We start from the raw sequence: 20,727 nt of genomic DNA, 5'->3' as shown, positions 1-20,727 counted from the left end.
GCCAGCATCCCATATGGGTGCCGGGTTCTAGTCCCAGTTGCTCCTCTTCCAGTCCAGCTCTCTGCTGTGGATGGCCCAGGTGCTTGGGCGCCTGCGCCCGCATGGGAGCCCAGGAAGAAGCTCCTGGCTCCTGGCTTCAGATTGGCGCAGCGCCAGCCGTAGTGGCCATTTGGGAGGTGAACCAACGGAAGGAAGACCCTTCTCTTTCTCTCTGTCTATAACTCTACCTGTCGAAGGAGAGGGGAGGGGAGGGGAGAGGAGGGGAGGGAAGAAAAAAAGAAATAGGGGCCAGCGCTGTGGCACAGTAAGCTATGCTTCCACCTGTGGCACCAGCATCCCATATGGGCGCCAATTCTCTTCCAATTCAGCTCTCTGCTGTGGCCTGGGAAAGCAGCAGAAGACGGCCCAAGTACTTGAGCCCCTGCACCCGCATGGGAGACCCAGAAGAAGCTCCTGGCTTCAGATAGACTTAGCTCCCGCCATTGCAGCCATTTGGGGAGTGAACCGTGGATGAAAGACCTTTCTTTCTCTCACTCTTTCTGGATCTCTACCTCTCAAACAAATAAAAATCTTTAAAAATAATATTTAAAAAATGAATTGAGGCTTCAGTTTACTAAACTCAGAGGACAAATACATAAATGTATGTATCAATGACATAATTCTTAGGAATCTGAATATTTCAAATCAAATTTTATCCTAACACAGTTAAAATCAGAAGCACTGCAAATGAAAAAACATTAGGATTAACAGTAAATATTTTAATGATAGGAATAAGAAAGGAATTTTATTTCTGAATTTGTTCTTCAGAATAAATAAAAATTAAGATGTAAATCTGCTACTTGAGCAATTTCTTTAATGTTTCCTTATGCTTTAAATTCTGATTCTCTAACAAAGACATCTAGTGATGAAAGGCTCACAAAAAAAAAGTAACAGAATCCCAAATTTCTCAATTCTACAGAGTAGTCAGTATTTACTAAGCTCTACAACACACACCTTTGAATCCAGTTACTATCCTTACAAGAGCCCTAATTTAGTGTCAGTTCAATTAAGACACCTGCTTTTCCAATCTTTCTTGTGGGAGAAACACATCCCACAGTTTCAACACAGACTGAGAACTCAATGCCAGCCAACAGCAGACAAGGCTCATGTCCCCATGGAAACTAATCCACCCCGGGATTTACTATTCAAACTTTTCCTGAAGCATTCACGCACATCTAATGGGGCAATGGAAACTGTCAAGGCAGATGACCCTCATTTCAAACACCGCTGAAAGGTGCCTACAGTAATGATGAGCACCAATACCAGCTAAGAGAACACTGATGTAGCAGGAATGCACCTGGAATGGACTGGGTTTGGGATGCCTGAACTGACCCACATTCTCTTCAGGCAATCTTCAACAGGGAAACTACGGAATCTTTCCTACCTGATGTTTGGTTTCCCAGTCTACATGTGCTGCCCCTTCACTCTCAGAGGCAACTTCGACATGGTTACCATCAAGATCAGTTTCCAGGGAAACACTTCCACTTGGCATCATCTTACAGTTGGCTCACCTCTCGAGTGACATCAAAATTAATTAGAAGTTGATTCATCCACCTAACCAACATCTACTGAGTGCTCCTGCGAGCCTGGAGAAAACTCTGGCAAGCTCCGAAAGATGCCCAAGCACCACTGACTGGTGAAGGCAGAACAACTCAGTTCAACTGCTTTCTCTGCCATTGGCCTTGCTGGCAGCCCTGCTCCCAACAGAACTGCTTCAGGGCCCTAGACCCAAGTGAAGGGAGAATAATCATGACAATCCCAAGTGATTCTGCTCCAGAATCCTAACTGATGCCTCCGGCCAACCCTGCCTGCTCTACCTGATTCCAGAGCATGGCACTCAGCCTGAAGACAGCATGACTTTTTTCCCAACCTTCACAATAACAAAAACAATGACCACCTTACCTGTGTTTCTGTGTTTCGCCAATGGATCAAAACACAGCCTAGCTTTCATTTTCTTACTGTTTAGTGCCAGCCATTCTCTGAGGATATCCAGCCTCCCCTTAGTTACCCTGTTCTATTGGCCCTGGCTCTTTAAGCAAAGCTGAGCCTCCCGAGTATTAGACCAGAAAGCAGGCAAAAGCCTCTTTCAATTCACCAGCACAATCTTCTGTCTCGGCTCATCTCCACAGCTCTGTGGACATCTGACTCACAGCATCTTCCATATTTAAATTGTTTGAAATCCTTCACCTAGCTCAACAACTCAACTTTTGGCCCACCTCCTTCCTCCATGGCTGCCTCTGCAAGTTCGCTCCATTTCTACAGGACCCAGGTGTGGGTAGCAGCCATTCCTTCTTCCAAATTCTGGCCAGGGAGAGCCTGACATCTACATAACCACTGCGGGCAATGACATTCCATCTACCGGCAGACCCAAGACAGGAATTAGGTTGTTATGGTGCTTCTGCTTCACCTTAACAGCAAAATAAATACTATCTCAGCTCTAAAGCCAGTGACCATGACATCCCTACCCCTGCTACCTGCAGCTTGCAATTAATGCAAACACAAATACACACAACATGCATGTATAACCAAATATACACATTCTCTCTCAGGGTATGGTAGAGCTTCAGGTAAAAAGTCAAAATAAGCTTGGAAAGAAGGGTTTATAAACTATCGAAAATATTAACTCTCACATTAAGAGCATTAATCAGTTAATATTAAGAATATTAATTACAGCATACTTCAATACACAGAATTATCTTGATAAATACTAAAACATTCATACTGCAACTAGGGATGTAGTACAGAGGCAGAATGTCAACTGAGTCACTTCTACAACATTTTGAGAATTTAAAAAATAAAGAAATGATACATGTTTTTCATATAGCTTTATTAAGATACACTTTACATATCATAAAACTTATCCAACTTAAGTATGGAATTCTAAGACCTGTAGCAAATTTACAGAGCTATTTAACTATCACCACCATCTAATCCCAGTGTATTTCTATCACTGCCCCAAACTCCCTCAAGCCAATTTGCAGTCTTCTACTCCCAACCCCTTATCCCAGGCAACCACTGATGTGTTTTCTGATATGAAAACTCCTGTGTCTGGCTTATTTCACTAGTATAATGCCTTTAAGGTTCATTCATCTGTAGCGTATGTCAGTTAGTTTATTCCTTTTTATTGCTGAAAGTATTCCATTGTATGGATAGACCACATTTGTCCATCCATCTACCAGCTGATGGGAATATAAATTCTTACCATCTTTTGCCTATTTAATAATAATGCTATGAGCTTTCACATATAAATCTCATTAACAATGTAAATTTTCATTTTGCACATATGTAATTCTAGTAGAATTTCTGGATCATATTGTAAGCTTATCTTTAATATTCTGAGGAACTGCCGAGCTGTGGCTCTGCTGTTCCTATTCCCATCAGCAACGTGTAAGGATCCCAATCTCACTACACCTTGCCAACACTTGTTACTGCTGTTTTTTTTTTTTTTAAATCATAGCCATTTAGTGGGTTTGTTGTGGTTCTTAATTTGCACCTCCTGAATGAACGCTGAGCACTGTTTCATGTGCTTATCAGTCATGTGTATGTCTTCTTTGGATACTTGCACAACAAGTCTTTTGCCCACTTTATAACCATATTAGTATTTATTTACCTGAAAGGCCAAGAGACAGAGAGACAGAGCTCTTCCATTCTTCATTTCACTCCCCAAATGCCTGCAACAGCCACAGACGGATTAGGCCAAAGCCAGAAGATCAAACCGAGTCTTCCACTTGGAAGGCAAGGAACCAAGTATTTGAGCCATAACCTGCTGCTTCCAGGAATGTGTAGCAGAAAGAACTGGAAACTGGAATCAAAGTGGAATCAGGGGCCAGTGCTGAGGCACAGTGGGTTAAAGTCCCAGCCTGCAGCGCCAGCATCCCATATGGGCGCCGGCTCGAGTCCCGGCTGCTCCTCTTCTGATCTGGCTCTCTGCTATGGCCTGGGAGAGCAGCAGCAGATGGCCCAAGTCCTTGGGTCCTGCATCCACATGGGAGGCTCAGAGGAAACTACTGGCTCCGGGAGATAGAGAGATCTTCCATCTGTAGGTTCACTCACCAAATGGCCACACTGGCCAGGTTGGGCCAAGCAGAATCCAGGAGCCCGGAGATTCTTCCGGGTCTCCCATGTGGGGGCAGCACCCCAAACACTTGGGCCATCTTCTGCTGCTTTCCCAGAGACATTAATAGGGAGCTACACTGTAATTGGAGCAGCCAGGACTCAAACCCAAACCAGTGCCCATATGGGATGCCAGTGGCGCAGGCTGCACCTTTCCCAATGTGCCACAATGCCAGCTCCCTAGTTTCAAAGTTTAAATTCAGTTCCTAAAGATTTCAGTAGCCAAGTCTGACCACTGGCTACTGTTTTGGACAGCAAAACACAGAACATTTCCATACAGTAGAGTTTTGATTTATACTAATTATAGTTAATGTAAAAAAAATCTGAATGGCTTACGTGGACCATCTTGCTAGTTTTTTATAGCTGTCCCACTTATATTTTATTCGCTTTTGCTCTAGGGCAGCACTTTTCTATCAGGAGCCATTTTGCCAACTGAGGACGTCTGACAAAGTCTGAGACACTCTGTTGCAACTTGGGGGGCGGGGGGTCAGGGTGGCAGAGACCAGAGATGCTGCTCAGCACCCCACAATGCACAGAACAGCTCCTCACTGCAAGGTTAAGGCCTGCTGCCCTGGGGTTTACTACATGTGTCTGTATCTTACTCCAGTTTCACAGTATCTCATCAAGCAAGGTAAGTCTCAGTATCTCCATTCTCTCCTTCCCAGCTTTTTAACTGCTGTCATACACTAGCAGTAGTGAGCACCTAGCAACCTACTCTACCTTTGGAGTCAACTTTCTCATGAGAAAAGTGTGAATATCCACCCCATAGACATTCTGTGAGAATTAAAATAATACAAGTGATAATAAGGACAGAACCTGAACACTATACGCGCTAACTTCTCAGTAAGTTACTACCCTCATAATTAATATTGAAGATTTTAACTGATCTGAAAGAGAACACACAGATGGAAAGACTGCAGAGAAGCCCAGGTGACCCAGACTCACACACAGTGTGGCTGTTACAAAGACCCAACCCCCGCTCTCCACTCCAGAAGTGATGCTAAGACTGCACCCTACTGGACCAACTGACAACGCAGGGCTCGCAGGAGAATTTCAGGAATCTTTTGGCCTCTGATACATAATCCCTTTTATTTACCTACATTTAATTGAAGACGTCTGTAAGTGGTGCCACACAAAATGTACTGCAGACTCCGAAATGTCAATAAAAAGTCTGTGAGGCAGAGGTCCGATGTCAGCCTAGCAGGGAGAGCACAGCGGCAGCTACCCCGCCACACGAAGTCAGGAACATACGGGAAATATGCTGCCTGACTTGACGAGGTGACAAAAGCTCTTTACCCATAAAGCTTAATGAGCTCTATTAGTCTTCAGCTTACAGGAATGTAAAAGGGTCAGCCCCACAGAGGGAAGTAACCGACTCTCCACACATGGTCCATTCAAATGACAACATATCAAATTACTGATGTAATTACTATAACCTGACAATTTCATTAGATTCATGTGGCAGTTAACTGCTTAGGACTTACAACAAAGGGACATGGTTCATTCATAGTAGTTTATATGGACAAAATGAATTTGAAGTCTGCTTTACTTTCAACTGTAAGTCTCATGTATTTTATTGTCTCCACTAAAACTGTTTTTCTTTCATTCAAAATTAGGGAAGGTGTTGGGTTATCTATCATACTTGTAATTTTCCTTCTCCAGCTAAAACATAAGCTTAATGTCACAATTAAACATTCAGAGCCAGCCAACCTTCGCCTGCCTCAACTTTGCTTTGGCTCCTGGGCTGTGTAGGAACAAAGGTATGGAAATCTGCGTGCCCTGCTGCTGGAAGAGACGCGGCAGCCCCTGTGGACTCCAAGCTAGAAAAGCAGCAACAGGAAGGCCTCAAAAGATTTGCCATAAAAATTAACAAGACAATACTCATTTTTAATTTTAATGTGCTCCCCCGCTAAGTCTATAAACAGAGTACCAAAAAAAGGTCAATTTAGCTGAGGTAAAGTACTTCACAACTCCAAACCATTAAGTGACATTAAGTACAGAGAGTACCAGAAACTATCATTTAACCTTGAACATGATGCTTCCCCTTTGACTTTTCACCAAAGAGCAAAACTGCCACACGTACATTCCCACTATTTAACCAGTGTGATGAGATATATTTAAAACACATATATTTGGTTCAATCTAGGTGGAGTTGGCACATGCCAAGTCCTATCCATTAGAGAGAGCACCCAAAGATGAAAATAAAAAGTTCTCAAATCATAAGCTACAATCTAGCTGGGAAGACAGATGACTTAACCACATTAAAATATAACCAGCAAACCTTGTCTGCTTTTATTTGAGTCTTGTCAAATTATGGATAACAACTGGTAGCCCTCAGCCTCAGTCCCACCAAGCTTGTTCATTAACTTCTTCATTCACTCATTAAACAAATATTTACTAAGTCAGCACCTACTATGGATTTCTCGTTATACCCAACATGGAAACTAGAAACCTGGGTCCTTTCTCAGGAGCTCACATTCGAGAAGTCGGCTGAGCTCCATCTGGAAGGCTATTTGCCACTGGTCAGCATTTTCCTCAAACTGATATTCCCCAGGGAATGGACATGGCAATCCAGCCTCCCTAGTCACAAACTGTGCAGAAGCTAACCCGGCCTAATTGTTTCTGCTTAAAAACACTGATTTCCAGCCACTCCCCTACACTGTTGCTGAAACTCTGATATCTGTCCAACACTGATTTGAAAAAATTATCAATGAGGTCGGCGCTGTGATGCAGCAGGTTGAAGCCCCAGCCTGCAGTGCCAGCATCCCATATGGGCATTCGTTCAAGTCCTGGCAGCTCCACTTCCAGTCCAGCTCCCTGTTAATGTGCCTGGGAAAGTAGTGGAGGATGGCCCAAGTCCTTGGGACCCTGCACCCACATGGGAGACTTGAAGGAAACTGCTGGCTTCAGATTGCCTCAGCTCTGGCCACTGTGGCCATTTGAGGAGTGAACCAGCAGATGGAAGACCTCTCTCCGTCTCTACCTCTCTCTGTAACTCTTTCATATAGAACAAATCTTTAAAAAATCATTACCAAAAAACTATCAGTGTACCTTACCCACCACGATCCTTTATTGGAAGAGTAAAGGGTAAAACAACTTAACATTTTGTAATTGATGTTAAACATCTTGTGTATCTTCTTCCTAATATTCTGTATACTAACGTACATTTTAAACTGAAATTTGCATGTGTGATTCTGCATCCTTTTATCTCTTGATATAGCAAAAACATGCTAGACTTCTTACTCATCAGCACACACTCACGTACTCCACTAACGGCTGTGTCACGATGACTTGGCCTCTTCCCACCACTGAACACTCAGGTTGTTCATGATGTTCTGACATTATAAACAACGCCATAATAATCATTTTTAAGCAGTTTTGTCTCCATCTTTGCTTCTCTCTCTGGCAGTGATTCTCAGAATAAACTTACTTGACCACAGTGTATGGCCAAACTGCCTTCTATAAAAAAAAAGCAATGTACAAACATTCCACCTGATACCATCTTCTCAAACCCAGCACTGTGCTGTAGCAGGTGAAGCCACCGCCTGCAGTGCTGTCGGGTCCCAGCTGCTCCGCTTCCTATCCAGCTCTCTGCTGTGGCCTGGGAGAGCAGTGGAGGATGGCCCAGGCCCTTGGGCCCCTGCACCCACATGGGAGGAAGCTCCTAGCTCCTGGCTTCAGATCAGCCCAGCTCCGGCCATTGCGGCCATTTGGGGAGTGAACCAGCGGATGGAAGACCTCTCTCTCTCTCTGCTTCTCCTCTCTCTGTGTAACTCTGACTTTCAAGTAAAATAAATAAATACATATTTTTTTTTTTAAAGTAAGGGCAGGGCATCTTAACAGTTAAGAACTGTATGTCATTGTTGTTTTAAACTGCATTTGATTACGATATAATTTAACTTTTAAAACATTTATTACTACTTGTATTTTGTTTGAACAGCCACCTGAGAAAACCCAACTAAATTTTATGCGAAAGAAATCTGTAAACGGACAGTCAAGTTATAACGTGCAAGTGATACACATTCAGCAGAAACTACTCTGAATCCTTTTCTGGGCTAGGAAAACTGCATTGAGACACTCTCTCGCAAGGCTATGCCACAGCAGGATCACAAACGGAAACAACTGCTCTTAAGTGTGCTCTGTTGCTAAACTACAGTGCTAAGAAAGCCAGGTGTATCCAACGCATTGCTCATTTATGATATTTTCAACCTAGGATGACATCATGAGGACATAACTCCCATCATAAGTCAAACTGCACCAGCATGTTTTGATTATAAAAGATCATTATAAGGGCTGGACACTGTGGTATAGTAGGCTAAACCTCTACCTGTGGCACCAGCATCCCATGTGGGAGCTGATTCCTGTCCAGGCTGCTCCTCTTCTGACCCAGCTCTCTGCTTATGGCCTGACAAAGCAGCAGAGAATGGCCCAAGTGCCTGGGCCTCTGCACTCACTTGGGTGACCTAGAAGATGCTCCTGGTTCCTGGCTTCAAATTGGTCCAGCTCTGGCCATTGTGGCCATTTGGGAAGTGAACCAGCAGATGGAAGACCTTTCTCTCTGTCTCTCCCTCTCTCCATCTGTGACTCTATCAAGAAAATTTTTTATATCTTTTTAAAAATCATTATATGAATATAATGACCTCTTTTATCACACTTTTCTCAAATTGCCTTTCAACTCTATTTCCCATTACTGCTGTAGACAGAGGGTGCTTCCTCAACTCAAGAGCAGGCTATGGGGTGGGCGCTGTGGCGCCTGCAGCACTGGCATCCCATGTGGACACTGATTCCAGTCCCATCTGCTCCACTTCCAACCCAGCTGCCTGCTAATCTGCCTGGGAAAACAAAAGATGGCCCAAGTCCTTGGGCTCCAGCACCCACGTCGTCGGAGACCCAGACAAAGCTCCTGGCTTCTGCCTGGGCCCGCCCCCCGGGCCATGTGGTCATTTGGGAAGTGAATCAGCAGACGAAAGATCTCTCTCTGTAACTCTACCTTTCAAATAAATAAGTCTTTCCAATAGCAGGTTATAATACACTGTCTCCAAGTTTCTTATGGTTTAGTTTTTTCCTCATATCTAATTTAAAATTCTACGTGCCATGCACTGTGCTGTTTGCCACAAACCCTCTCATTTAATTTTAAATACTCTTTAAGTATTATGCACTCCATTTTTAGATTAGACAGCAGCAGCTCAGAAGGATGAAATGACTGGTGCGTGAGCCAGCCCAGTCTCTCATTTCACAGCCCAGCAGTGCCCCCAGGGCAGCACTGTACTCCATGCTGGGCAGCTCAAAACGTTACCAAACCTGGGTAACCTAGGCTTTCTGGTCTGGTCTGGTCTGCTTCCCCTGGGGGTCAGAGAAGCAGAAAAGGAGAGATCAGAAGACACTGCACCAAGGCTCATCTTGAAGAGGAACACGACTTGAGTAAGCTGGTAGTGGGGAAAGAACATGAAGCAGAATAAGCAACAGACGCAAAGGCAAGCGCGAGTGCAGGCAAGGAGCAGAGTCTCAGATGTGCGGCTGGAGGCGGCCACTCGGGATTGCTAGGATTCACGGCACAATGCTAACCGCTCCCGTTTACACCTGCCCACGCCGGACCCAAGACTCATTACTGCATTTCAATGTGAGAAAACAGAGGCTCAGGAGGCTGTGACTGGCCCAGCATCTCAAGGAAGACATGCGCTCAAACTCGGGTCCATTCTTAGCGCAGCCGCCGCTTCACACCCTGCCTCCCACCGTTCACTCCTCTCTTCATGCTCACAATGATATCTGATTCTCCAGATGTCTACTAGGCTTTCTTTATCTCAACTTTATCACTGGATTCCCAGCTGTACATTAAGAACCATGACGAGAATCAAACGAGAAAGCAAATAGAGCACCTAAGATAGCACCTGTTCTGACAGAAGCCAACCACGTGTCTGCCCTTTGCTCTTCTCTCCCCAGTTCATGCTCTCTTGGGAACCAACTGAAATTTCCTTGATGATTCCCCCGTCTGATTTCTCCAGTTCCTCTTCAACCCAGGCAATTTACAGAGAATAAAGGTGATCTTAAACGAACAGTTAAGGGAGTAACAGAGACACAACAAAGCTCTTTAAAATCAAAGACTGATTTCACTCTCATTGAAAAAAAAAAGTGCTTATGGGAGACAATGATCGATTACGAAAGCTTATCACTGTAACTGGTAGCAAATTTTATCCCAAAACACAATGCATTCATACCATTACTATTATTAAAGTTACATATGCTACAAAGTGACCACTCCTAACCTGTCCACTAAATGCCTGATGCAAGACCCCCGTAATGATGTTCAGTTAGCAATTCTAGCGTTAAGATCAACAAGTAAACTCTTACCTCCAGGGGGGAACTGCAGAGGAATCTTGTGAACTGCCGGTCAAGTTTGAAAAGAAACAATTTCATCCAACAAATGGGCAGCAAAAGAGAACACACAGAAAAAGGAATAATTATTACATAATTTTCCAGGAAGAGCATCTAAAGTAAACTCTATGATCTATATAAAATTAAGGATTTCACACACTGTAAAATGCATCCAGAGTATAGAAAGGTTCTAAGCAGCCCAAAGTACAAACTACTTCAATTTGCTTAAATATTCTTCAAAATTTTTTCTAAAAACAAAGTACAAGAAAAACCCTAAAATATCTTTAAGTGTTATCTCACAACTGCTACATAATAAAAATACCATCTAAGGGAGGAATCCGCAAGCCTCCTGACCCTGCATGCCATGAACATTTCAAAAATGCCTAGACAAGACAACACAAACCAAACAGAGAAGCAAGAAAAAGGGAGAGCCAAAGGAAGCCAAAGTCAGGAAAGGAGGCTGGGAGAGGGAGACAGGGCGAGTCCAGCTCCGCAGTTTGCACCCACCCGCCTGAGATGTGCACCCTGGTCTGCCCTTTCTCTTCTCTTAGTCCATCGCCTTCCCGTCCTCTCCCCCTGCTTTCTTTTGTTCTTCTCATCTCTTCTTCCCTTCTGCTTCACTTTTTCCTTTTTTTGACATACACAGGCTTATGGATTACCACTGCACACTAAGGGCGCCATGCCTGCTTCTCAGCAGACAGACAGACAAATCACTGGAAGGGGAGACATAAATAAATGACAATGCAGGTTGTGGCTCAGCTCTGAAACAAAAACTCACAGTAACTTCATTCATGTACAGGACTGTAGTTCGTAATGTTTCCAAGATGTTATATTTACAGAAGCAATATTTCAAATCCTTTGGATAATAAATATCCAAGTATATAAACTCTTGATCTTTCTAAATACAAACTAATTACAATAAAATGCAAAGATAGGCTTTCTTCCAAGCACTAACTTCCTCTCCACAACAAACCTAGCCAGAGGGAACACAGATAAATAAGTGTATCTGGAAAAAATATAAATTATCAATGAAATTAAATGATATCTGAGATTTCCTTCCAGATAAACCCGGTGGGGGGAGTGGGGAGGAGTATATGAAAGAAGTGTATAGATACAAACTTTAGTGATGATACTAAATGAGAATAGAAGATGAGTTATACACAAGGGTTCATGATATGATTGTGTCTTGTAAAGTTTCTAAAAATGCTTTACAAAGTTGAGAGAAATCTAAAATAGTTTTCTAAATAAAGTTACAGCTGCAACGTGAACCATGAAGTTAACACTTACATATTTTACAGGTTGAGCATCTGTAATTAAAAATCTGAAATGCTCCAAAACCCGAAACTCTTCTAGCACCGACATGACACCACAAGTCGTATATTCTGCACCTGACCTCATGGGATTGGTTGTAGTCAAAACAGGTACAGTAAAAATACTGTATGAACTTACCTTTGGGATATGTGTGTAAGATAAAAATGAAAAACAAATGAATTTTTAGTTTAGACTCTGGTCCTCTCCCCAAGACATCTCACTGCGTATATGCACATATTCCAAAATTCAAAACACTTCTGGTCCTAAGCATTTCAGATATGAGCTACTCAACCTGTAGCAGAACCTCATCAAAAAAAAACTAAAGACAATCCTAAAATTTCATCACTGCATGCCAAAGCTATGCAATTAACAAGTATCATCTAGTTCCAGATGATAGCATATATTAAAATACAGAGACTGTGAGGATTTTTAAATCAAAATATCAATATGCATTTTAATTAACTGTTGAGAACTTTTTGAAAGTGCAAGATTCGCTAAAACATTAAGTTTTCATAATACTGATATGAAACAAATAAGCTTACTGAAACTGAAAATGCAAGCTCTGTACTCCTGAGTTCTCGCGCAGCAGGCTAACCTAAGAAAGTGCCTGCCTTTACGCCCAAGAGTAGAGTGCTAGCTGAAAGACTAAATTTCACAACATGGGAAACAAAGCACCAGGAATCTTTATTTCAAAATCAGAAATTTTATATTGTAGATTTCTATGGTTTCCCCTGTAAGTGCAAGTTAGCTATTATACAAATCTGTAAATGAACCATCCGTAAATGGCTCAGATTCTGTAGTAATAAAGGAATTATAATAAAAGTTTATTTTTTTAAAGATTTATTTATTTGAAAAGCAAAGTTACACAGAGGCAGAGGCTGGAGGGGGCAGTGGTTTCCATCCACTGGTTCATTCCCCAAGTGGCCGAAATGGCCAGAGCTGGGCAGATGCAAAGCCGGGAACCTCTTCCAGGTCTCCCACGGAGGTGCAAGGGCCCAAGCACTTGACCATCTTCTACCACCTTCTCAGGCCATAGCAGAGAGCTGGATCAGAAGTGGAATAGCTGGGACCTGAACCAGCACCCATATGAAATGCCAGCACTACAGGTTGTGGCTTTACCCACTATGCCATAGTGTCAGCCCCCAAAAGTACTTTCAATAATAGAGAAACTAGGGGGACTTCAAAAAGTTCATGAAATGACATTAAAAGATGTTTATTTTGATGCACAAAAATCTTGAAATGCATGCATGTGATCTAATACTGTCTCAGAAAACTATCTTCTAGAAGCCACAATAATTTACACACCTTTGGCATATGAATGTGTAACACTCATATCACAGCATTTTCAAAATAGACCTAAAAAACTGTTGTCCTGTTTGAGGCTGCCAAAATATGAAATAAATAACTTTTCAATTCCAAAGAAGTAAAAACAGAATAAAAAAATCACAAGCCACACTCCTATTCCCAGGACATAAAAAGATTTCAAGTTCTTTTCCAGTAAGGCACCAGTAAAATACATTGCTACTTCATGTTTCACCTACGTTACTTAGATCTTTCCTAATGAGATTGAACATACTACATGTCCTATAATACTTTGAAAGAGAATAATAAAAAAAAACAAGTATGACTGCAAAATACACCTTGTATATACACTGACATTCATGGCAGAAGAGAGTCCTTTTAACAAATATTACCATGGTATCTGATCAGTGTAAAAAAGATTATGGTTCAGTTTTGCTGTTAACCTAAAATGACTAAAACAAAGACTATTTTTTAAGAAAGAAAGACTATGACAATAGCCTACTGATACCACTTTTCTAATAGCACCATGAAATAAATAATGGGGTGAGCATCTGTCCTAGTAGTTAGGATGTCCATATCCTGTATCTGAGTGTCTGTGTTCAACGTCCAGCTCTGGATCCTGACTCCGGGCCTCCTGTTAACACTGATTGTAGATAACAGTAGTAATGACTCAAGCAATTGGCTTCCTGCCAAACATGTGGGAAACATGGACTGAGTTTCTGGCTCCCCAGTGTTGAACCCAACCAGGAGTTACTGGGGTACTTGAGACTGAATGTGTGGGTGAGAGCGTGTTCTCAAATATAAAGAAAGAAATAATGACTATAGTTAATGACTTAAGATTCTAGTCTACAAAATACGTTACTGATTTAACAGGCAAGAACATACTACATCATTCCAACTGAAAACAAACAGCCCCTTTGTCTTTCAATCTACCCATTTTAAAGATTAGTTCTAGGAAGTATCCTGACTTAGTATCATTAAAAATATTAATAACCTGCCTGACATTTGGCTTTTCAGACTTAAACTGGTAAGTTTTCTATTAGTAATATTATAACATTATCAATGATTCACTTGATAAAATCCATAAAAATGTTAACTGTGAATTATTATGTCTTGAAATGCTTTTAAGTTTATTTGTTTGTATCTGAAAGGGAGAGAGAAAACGAGAGAGAGAAGGAGGGGAGGGGACACAGAGTCTTATAGAGAAGGTGGGGGGGGGGGAGAGAAAGGAATGAGTGAGCTTCAGTTGGCTGGCTCACTGTCCACAAAAGCTGGGGCTGGGCCAGGCACAAGTCAGGAGCCGAAACTCCAGCCCAGTCTCTCAGATGTTGGCAGGGATCCAAGTATTCGAGCCATCATCCCCTATCTTCCCAAGGTGGGCATCAGCAGGAAACTGGATCAGAATCAGAGGCAGGACTCAGTCCCATGCACTTAATAGGGGATGCTGGTGTCACAACTGGTGGCTAACCTGCTGCACGACAACACCCACCCGATGTCTTGAATGTAACACAAGACGTGTGGTCTATATTTAGAATCAAGGCATAAAAGACATCAGCACCATTTTGAAAAATCCTTTAGGTCTCTGAAAAGAAGGGACACACACAGATCTGTGCTCGGTTTCACAGCTCCTGACTGACCTGGCTTCTTTTCAAGCAATCTTATTTACCACTCCTGCTATCATTATCTACTTCCCATTGGAAGCCTGAATCTAAACACCCTATTCCTCCAGAGAAGCATTTTAAATGCTTACCACTCAAAAAGCCCAGGAAAAAAGGCAAAAACAGGCAAACGGAGTTCATCAAACTGAGCAGCTTTTGCACAGTGAAGGAAGCAACAGCGAGAAGAGACAAACTAGAGAATATCTGCAAGCAGTACTGACGAGGGGGCAACATCCAGAATCTGTAAGGAACTCAAACAGCTCAGCAGCACAAAAACAAACCATCCAGTTTAAAAACGGGCAGTAGATACAAGCAAAGGAAGAAATACAAATGGACAACAAGTACATAAAGCAATGCTCAACATCAGCAACCAGAGAAATACAAATCAAACCACATCACCAGGGCCCGTGCTGTGGCACAGCAGGTAAAGCCGCCGCCTGCAGTGCCGGCAGCCCATATGGGCATCAGTTTAAGTCCCAGCTGCTCCACTTCCAATCCAGCTCTCTGCTGTGGCCTGGGAAAGCCAGCAGAAGATGGCCCAAGTCCTTGAGCCCCTGCACCCGCATAGGAAGACCTGGAGGAAGCCCCTGGTTCCTGGCTTCAGATTGGCACAGCTCTGGCCATTGCGGCCATTTGGGGAGTGAACCAGCAGATGAAGATGTCTCTCTCTCTATCTCTCCTTCTCCCTCTGTGTAACTCTGACTTTCAAATAAATTAATTAAAAAAAAAAACTATAAGAATTTTGGACACTTTCACTATAAAGGAATGTTAAATGCTTGAGAGGGTAAATATATTCACCCTGGGTGGATACTGCACAAAACATTTTACGGTGCCCATATATATGCACAATTTTATGAATGGATAAATTTAATTTAAAAATTATAATTAGACCTATCAGTTACAATTAATAAGTTATTTCTTTCCGAGACTTACTATTAACCACACAAATTACTGGAATACCCACTACTGATTTTGTCAAAACATCCCAGTAAAGCTATAATTATTTTATCTTTGTAATATAAACCATTCAACACATAAGTAATTTAAGTCACTATGTTCCTGAAATGTCTTTTTATTTTTAGTAAGAAATACTGTCTAAATTACTGTATTTCAAAGAAAAGGGAAACACCTTATTTCCTTGGCCTTTCATTTATCATATGGTACCCACTGTCTTAACAAACTGGCAGGGGAGAGCTCTGAGTGTTCAGGTTCTAATCTAACAAAAACTTCATTTAGGGGCCGTTATTGTGTTGCAGGGGGTTAAGCTTCCACCTGTGACACCAGCATCCCATAGGGGTACCGTTTTACATCCCAGTTGCTCCACTTCCGATCCAGCTCTCTGCTAATGCACCTGGGAAAGCAGCAGAAGATGGCCCAAATGCTTGGGCCGCTGCACCCATGTGAGAGACCCAGAGGAAGCTCCTGGTTCCTGATTTCAGCTTGGCACAGTCCTGGCCATTGCAAACATTTGGGGAGTGAACCAGTGGATAGAAGATCTCACCTCTGTTTATCCTTCTCTAATTCTGCCTGTCAAATAAATAAATATTAAAAAAAAAACTGAAAATTTTGCAGTTAACAATGTAAATTACACCTCAATGTAAAATACTAAATTCTATCAGGAATCTGGAGACCTTAATTCAGTTAAGATCCTACGTTAAGTAACATAACATTATTCTCCACCACCATCACCATCACCACCACCCCTACCATTTCCGGTACATACTCCTACTTACACTATTTTAAATTGCTTTAAAGCAGTACAAAATTAAGTTTTATGTTAAGAATGTGTCACACTCAGGGTTGGCGCTGTGGCACAGCAGGTAAAGCTGCAGCCTGCAGTGCCAGCATCCCATATCGGTACCAGTTTGGGTCCTGGCTGCTCCACTTCTGATCCAGCTCTCTGCTGTGGCCTGGGAAGGCAGTAGATGATGGCCCATGTCCTTGGGCCCCTGCACCCAGGTGGGAGAACCAGAAGAAGCTCCTGGCATCGGATCGGAGCAGCTCCGGCCATTGGGGCGGTCATCTGGGAAGTGAACCAGTAAATGGAAGACCTCTCTCTCTCTGCCTCTTCCTCTCTGTAACTCTGCCTTTCAGGTAAATAAATAAATAAATAATGTGTCACATAAATCTACAGTTCTTAGGAGTTAATCTGGTTCCATAAAGTGTCACTGTTTCTGCAGAAACCTTCCACGGCTGCCTAGCCCCGTGAGTGCCCATTGACAAGTCTCTCGACACCAGGATGAGAATTATGTCTGCACTGAGAGTCCACATTAAGGTCTTTATCCTTTTAGAGGAGCAGAAAGGGCAGCTTACGCTAATCCCCGCAATTCATTTTTTCCTGCTATTCTCCACTTCATTTGTTAGCAGTGTAGCTGAAAGGACTGTAGTGCCTCTTTCAATTAGACCTGGAAGCTTGGCCAAGACACTGAGCTTCTACACGTCTGAGAAGATGACAACAAAAATCTAATATACGTAGTCCTGCATCTCCTTCTGTGCCCATGGAAACAAGGGTGACCCGAGTGTCGGACAGCAATGCTAGTTCTGTCGCGTGAGGGACCCACGCTCATCACTCGGGCCTTGGTTTTCATCTGTAAGGTGACGTCAGCCACACCACCTTCCCCAGCTGCTCTCTTGCAGCAGGATAGGATACCCTCTTCAAAATGATTCTGTGGCTAAGTAAGTCAGGAAACGGCTGCATGCCACAGTTGCCTTGTCTCCTCTTCCTTCTTATCTGAGGGAAGGGTAAGGCAGACCGATATGGTCAAGGCTATGAGGATACCTGCACGTACAAAACACCCTCAACTGCACTTAATCAAATGCACCCCAACATCAGATGACTAGGGATTTTTGTCTGCATTTTTTTTTAAGATTTTTATTTATTTATTTGACAGGTAGGGTTACAGACAGTGACAGAGACAGAGGTCTTCTGCTGGTTCACTCCCCAAATGGCCGTAACCAAGCCGATCAGAAGCCAGGAGCCAGGTGCTTCTCCTGGTCTCCCATGGGGTGCAGGGCCCAAGCACTTGGGCCATCCTCCACTGCCCTCCCGGGCCACAGCAGAGAGCTGGACTGGAAGAGGAGCAACCGGGACTAGAACCTGGGGCCCATATGGCATGCCGGGGCCGCAGGCAGAGGATCACCCAGTGTGCCACGGTGCCGGCACCTGTCTGCATATTTTCAATTTCACATAACATCTATTAACATTCCACAGAACCAACTTCCTACAAATTCATTCAAAAAACCAACGGGTCCTCCCAGTTCTGACTCATTTTCCCCAATCTACACTTATGAGAAATGCTCACTAAAAAATACTCAGTGTGGCTCCCAGAGTCAGAAAAAACTCACTGGGAACTATCAATGAGTCACTGGCCCTTTGTTTAGAAGTTCCAGTATCCCTTGAGGGAATCTCTGCAAAAATCAGCACCTCAGATGGGTAAACAGCCTGAAGCTGAAGCCAACACCATGAAAGGAACTGTAGTAAAACACCTCATGAAAGATCTAACATCGCCCAGAATCTCAAAAGCCCAGAACACAACACGCAAGAACCAATCATCAATGGTGTTCTCTAAGTACTGATTCCAACTTTCATTCACACAAATCTAATTATGAACTGCTACAATGTGTATCTTTTACTATTTGCACCTCTGTCCTTAATCTGTAATGAGTAACAAGGACTGGGCCATAATTAAGTCATTCACCATCATCCACTACTTCTGCTCAATCTACTAATGGTTTATAAATAGAGGCTCTATATTTATTAACACAAATAATACACAAGTGAACTTGTTAGAATTCCTTTGTTATTTATATCCTCCAACTCTGTAGTTTCTTTTTCTGAAATTAAACTGTTTGATTTGCAGCATGAATCTACAAACTCAGATAAGAACTGTATCTTAAAGAACTACACTCAAACAGAATGGGCTCTAAAAGCATTCTGTTGCTTTTCACCATTACCAGCAGCAAACCACACATCATCACAAGAGTTCACACCAAAACACAAAGAAAAGGAGGTGCTTGGCAGAGCCAGCACCAGGAACCCCTCCAAGGAAGGACTGCGGTGCCATGGCACTGTGTGCCGAGTCTAGCATCACCTGCTCTCCAAGCAAGGACTCGCTGTGCTACAGGACCCTGATCCCGAAGCCCTGGTCAGTAACACGGAGTCAGTATTACCACAAAGCACTAACACGTCTCATGAGAAGTGTGGAAATAATTTTAGGAGGAGAAAAAACAATTATGACTTTAAGTCAACAGTGGCACCAAAATTTTATGTGAGAGAAGTCTTTAAATCTGCTGCTGCCTGTCTTGATCTGCAATTTGAGAGTTCAGAAATGCATCAAAGCTGAAAGTTTTTCAAGATCACATTCTTCCAAAACTAACGCTTCCCTAGGTAAGGAAGATAGTTCGTTCCAGATTGGGAAAAGACAATTAGAGTATACATATACTTCAAATGAAAGGACTCATATCCTAAGAATAGATAAAATTCTCACAATCAATACTGCAAAGACCTAAGAACTCACTTTTAAAAGGTGGGGGCAAATTCTTGAATGGGCACTTAACAAAAGGGAGGCTATTCAAATAGCCAATAAATATATTATTTAGTCATCCACAAATGGCAAATTAAAACTCCAATATAATACCACTACATACACACAAGAAGGGCTGAAACTAAAATTTTAAACACCAACTGCTGATGAAGATGTGGGACATTGAGCATGTATGTTCACATGGACAAGTACTCTGCAAAACTGGTTGTATTCATAAAAGACACATTTTACTCCATGATTGAGCAATTTAACTCCTGGGCAAATATCTAAGAGAAATAAGCGTTATGTCCATCAAAAGACAACATAAAAATGATCACAGTAGCTTTATTCATAATAGGAAAAAAACTAGAAACAACCCACATGCCAACCAATTACAGAATGGGTTAATAAATTATCCTAGACCTACACAATAGAATACCACATAGCAATGAAAGAAAACTAACTGCTTCTGCATGCAACATGGATGAATCTCACAGTTAACAACATTGAGTAGGGGCAATTGTTGTAAGCGGGTTAGCCACCACTTAGGCTGCCATAACCCATTATCAGAGTGCCTGCTTCAAGTCCTGGTTACCCTGTGCTGCTGATTCAACTTCCTGCTAATGCACCTTGGAGGCAGCAGATGATGCTCCAGATACCTGGGTTCCTGCCCCCAGTGTGGGACACCCAGATGGAGTTCCTTGCTCTTAGTTTCAACATGACCCTGTCCCAGCTGTTCTGGGCATTTGGGGAATGAACCAGTGTATGAAGATTCACCTCTCTCCCGCTCTCTACCTTTGAAATAAACAAATCAAAAACAAAACACAGAAGAATGCTGAGTAAAGGAAGATAGCTGATGCTGTATAACTGCTTTATATGAAGCTCAAGAAGAGGCCAAATCAGTCTCTAACACGAGACATCAGAACAGTATTTAACCTCTGGCTGAGAACACTGACTGGAAAGGGGTGCCAAGGCACCTTCTAGTATGCTGAGTGGTGACTGTAAAGAGCACACACACACACACACACACACGTGAAAACTGAGTAAGCAGTACACCTAAGATTTATGGCCCTTACTACATATAAAGTTTAAATTAACTTTAAAAAAGGAAATAAAAAGAAAAAAACATTATACTCCTCCTGGGGATTTTTAATTCAAACCTCAGAAGCTGACAGCTAAAATGAATCTTTGCAACTACCTGGTCCAACTCCTTTTCATCTATATAAACCGAGGCCCAGAAATAATGAATTATTTTACGGACAGCAACAAAACTAAGCTTAGACTCTAAAAGCCTCTTCCAACCCCCAGTTCCCTTCATTACACCATGGACTTAACAACACACCATTACTCAAAACTCAACGAGAAAGCAATAAAACCCAGAAATACCAACACCAAGTCTCAGCTTGCTG

At 42.5% G+C, this 20,727-nt stretch overlaps 1 protein-coding gene across 19 annotated transcripts in view; it reads right to left on the bottom strand.

Annotated features, from left to right (window-relative positions):
* Positions 1-20,727, bottom strand: part of ATE1 (arginyltransferase 1) — a 182,962-nt gene that overhangs the window by 112,159 nt on the left and 50,076 nt on the right. For 16 of the 19 annotated variants that reach the window (XM_008270609.4, XM_070057115.1, XM_070057114.1 and 13 more), the window contains one exon: positions 10,501-10,533. The exons of the other annotated variants lie outside the window; for them this stretch is intronic. In XM_008270609.4, coding sequence (XP_008268831.1) covers positions 10,501-10,533 — 33 coding nt within the window. The remainder of the gene's footprint in view (positions 1-10,500; positions 10,534-20,727) is intronic. 19 annotated transcript variants of the gene reach the window in all.

Source organism: Oryctolagus cuniculus, chromosome 15 (genome assembly GCF_964237555.1).
Source record: "Oryctolagus cuniculus chromosome 15, mOryCun1.1, whole genome shotgun sequence".
Lineage (NCBI taxonomy): Eukaryota > Metazoa > Chordata > Mammalia > Lagomorpha > Leporidae > Oryctolagus > Oryctolagus cuniculus.
This window is presented reverse-complemented; position numbering and strand designations above follow the sequence as displayed.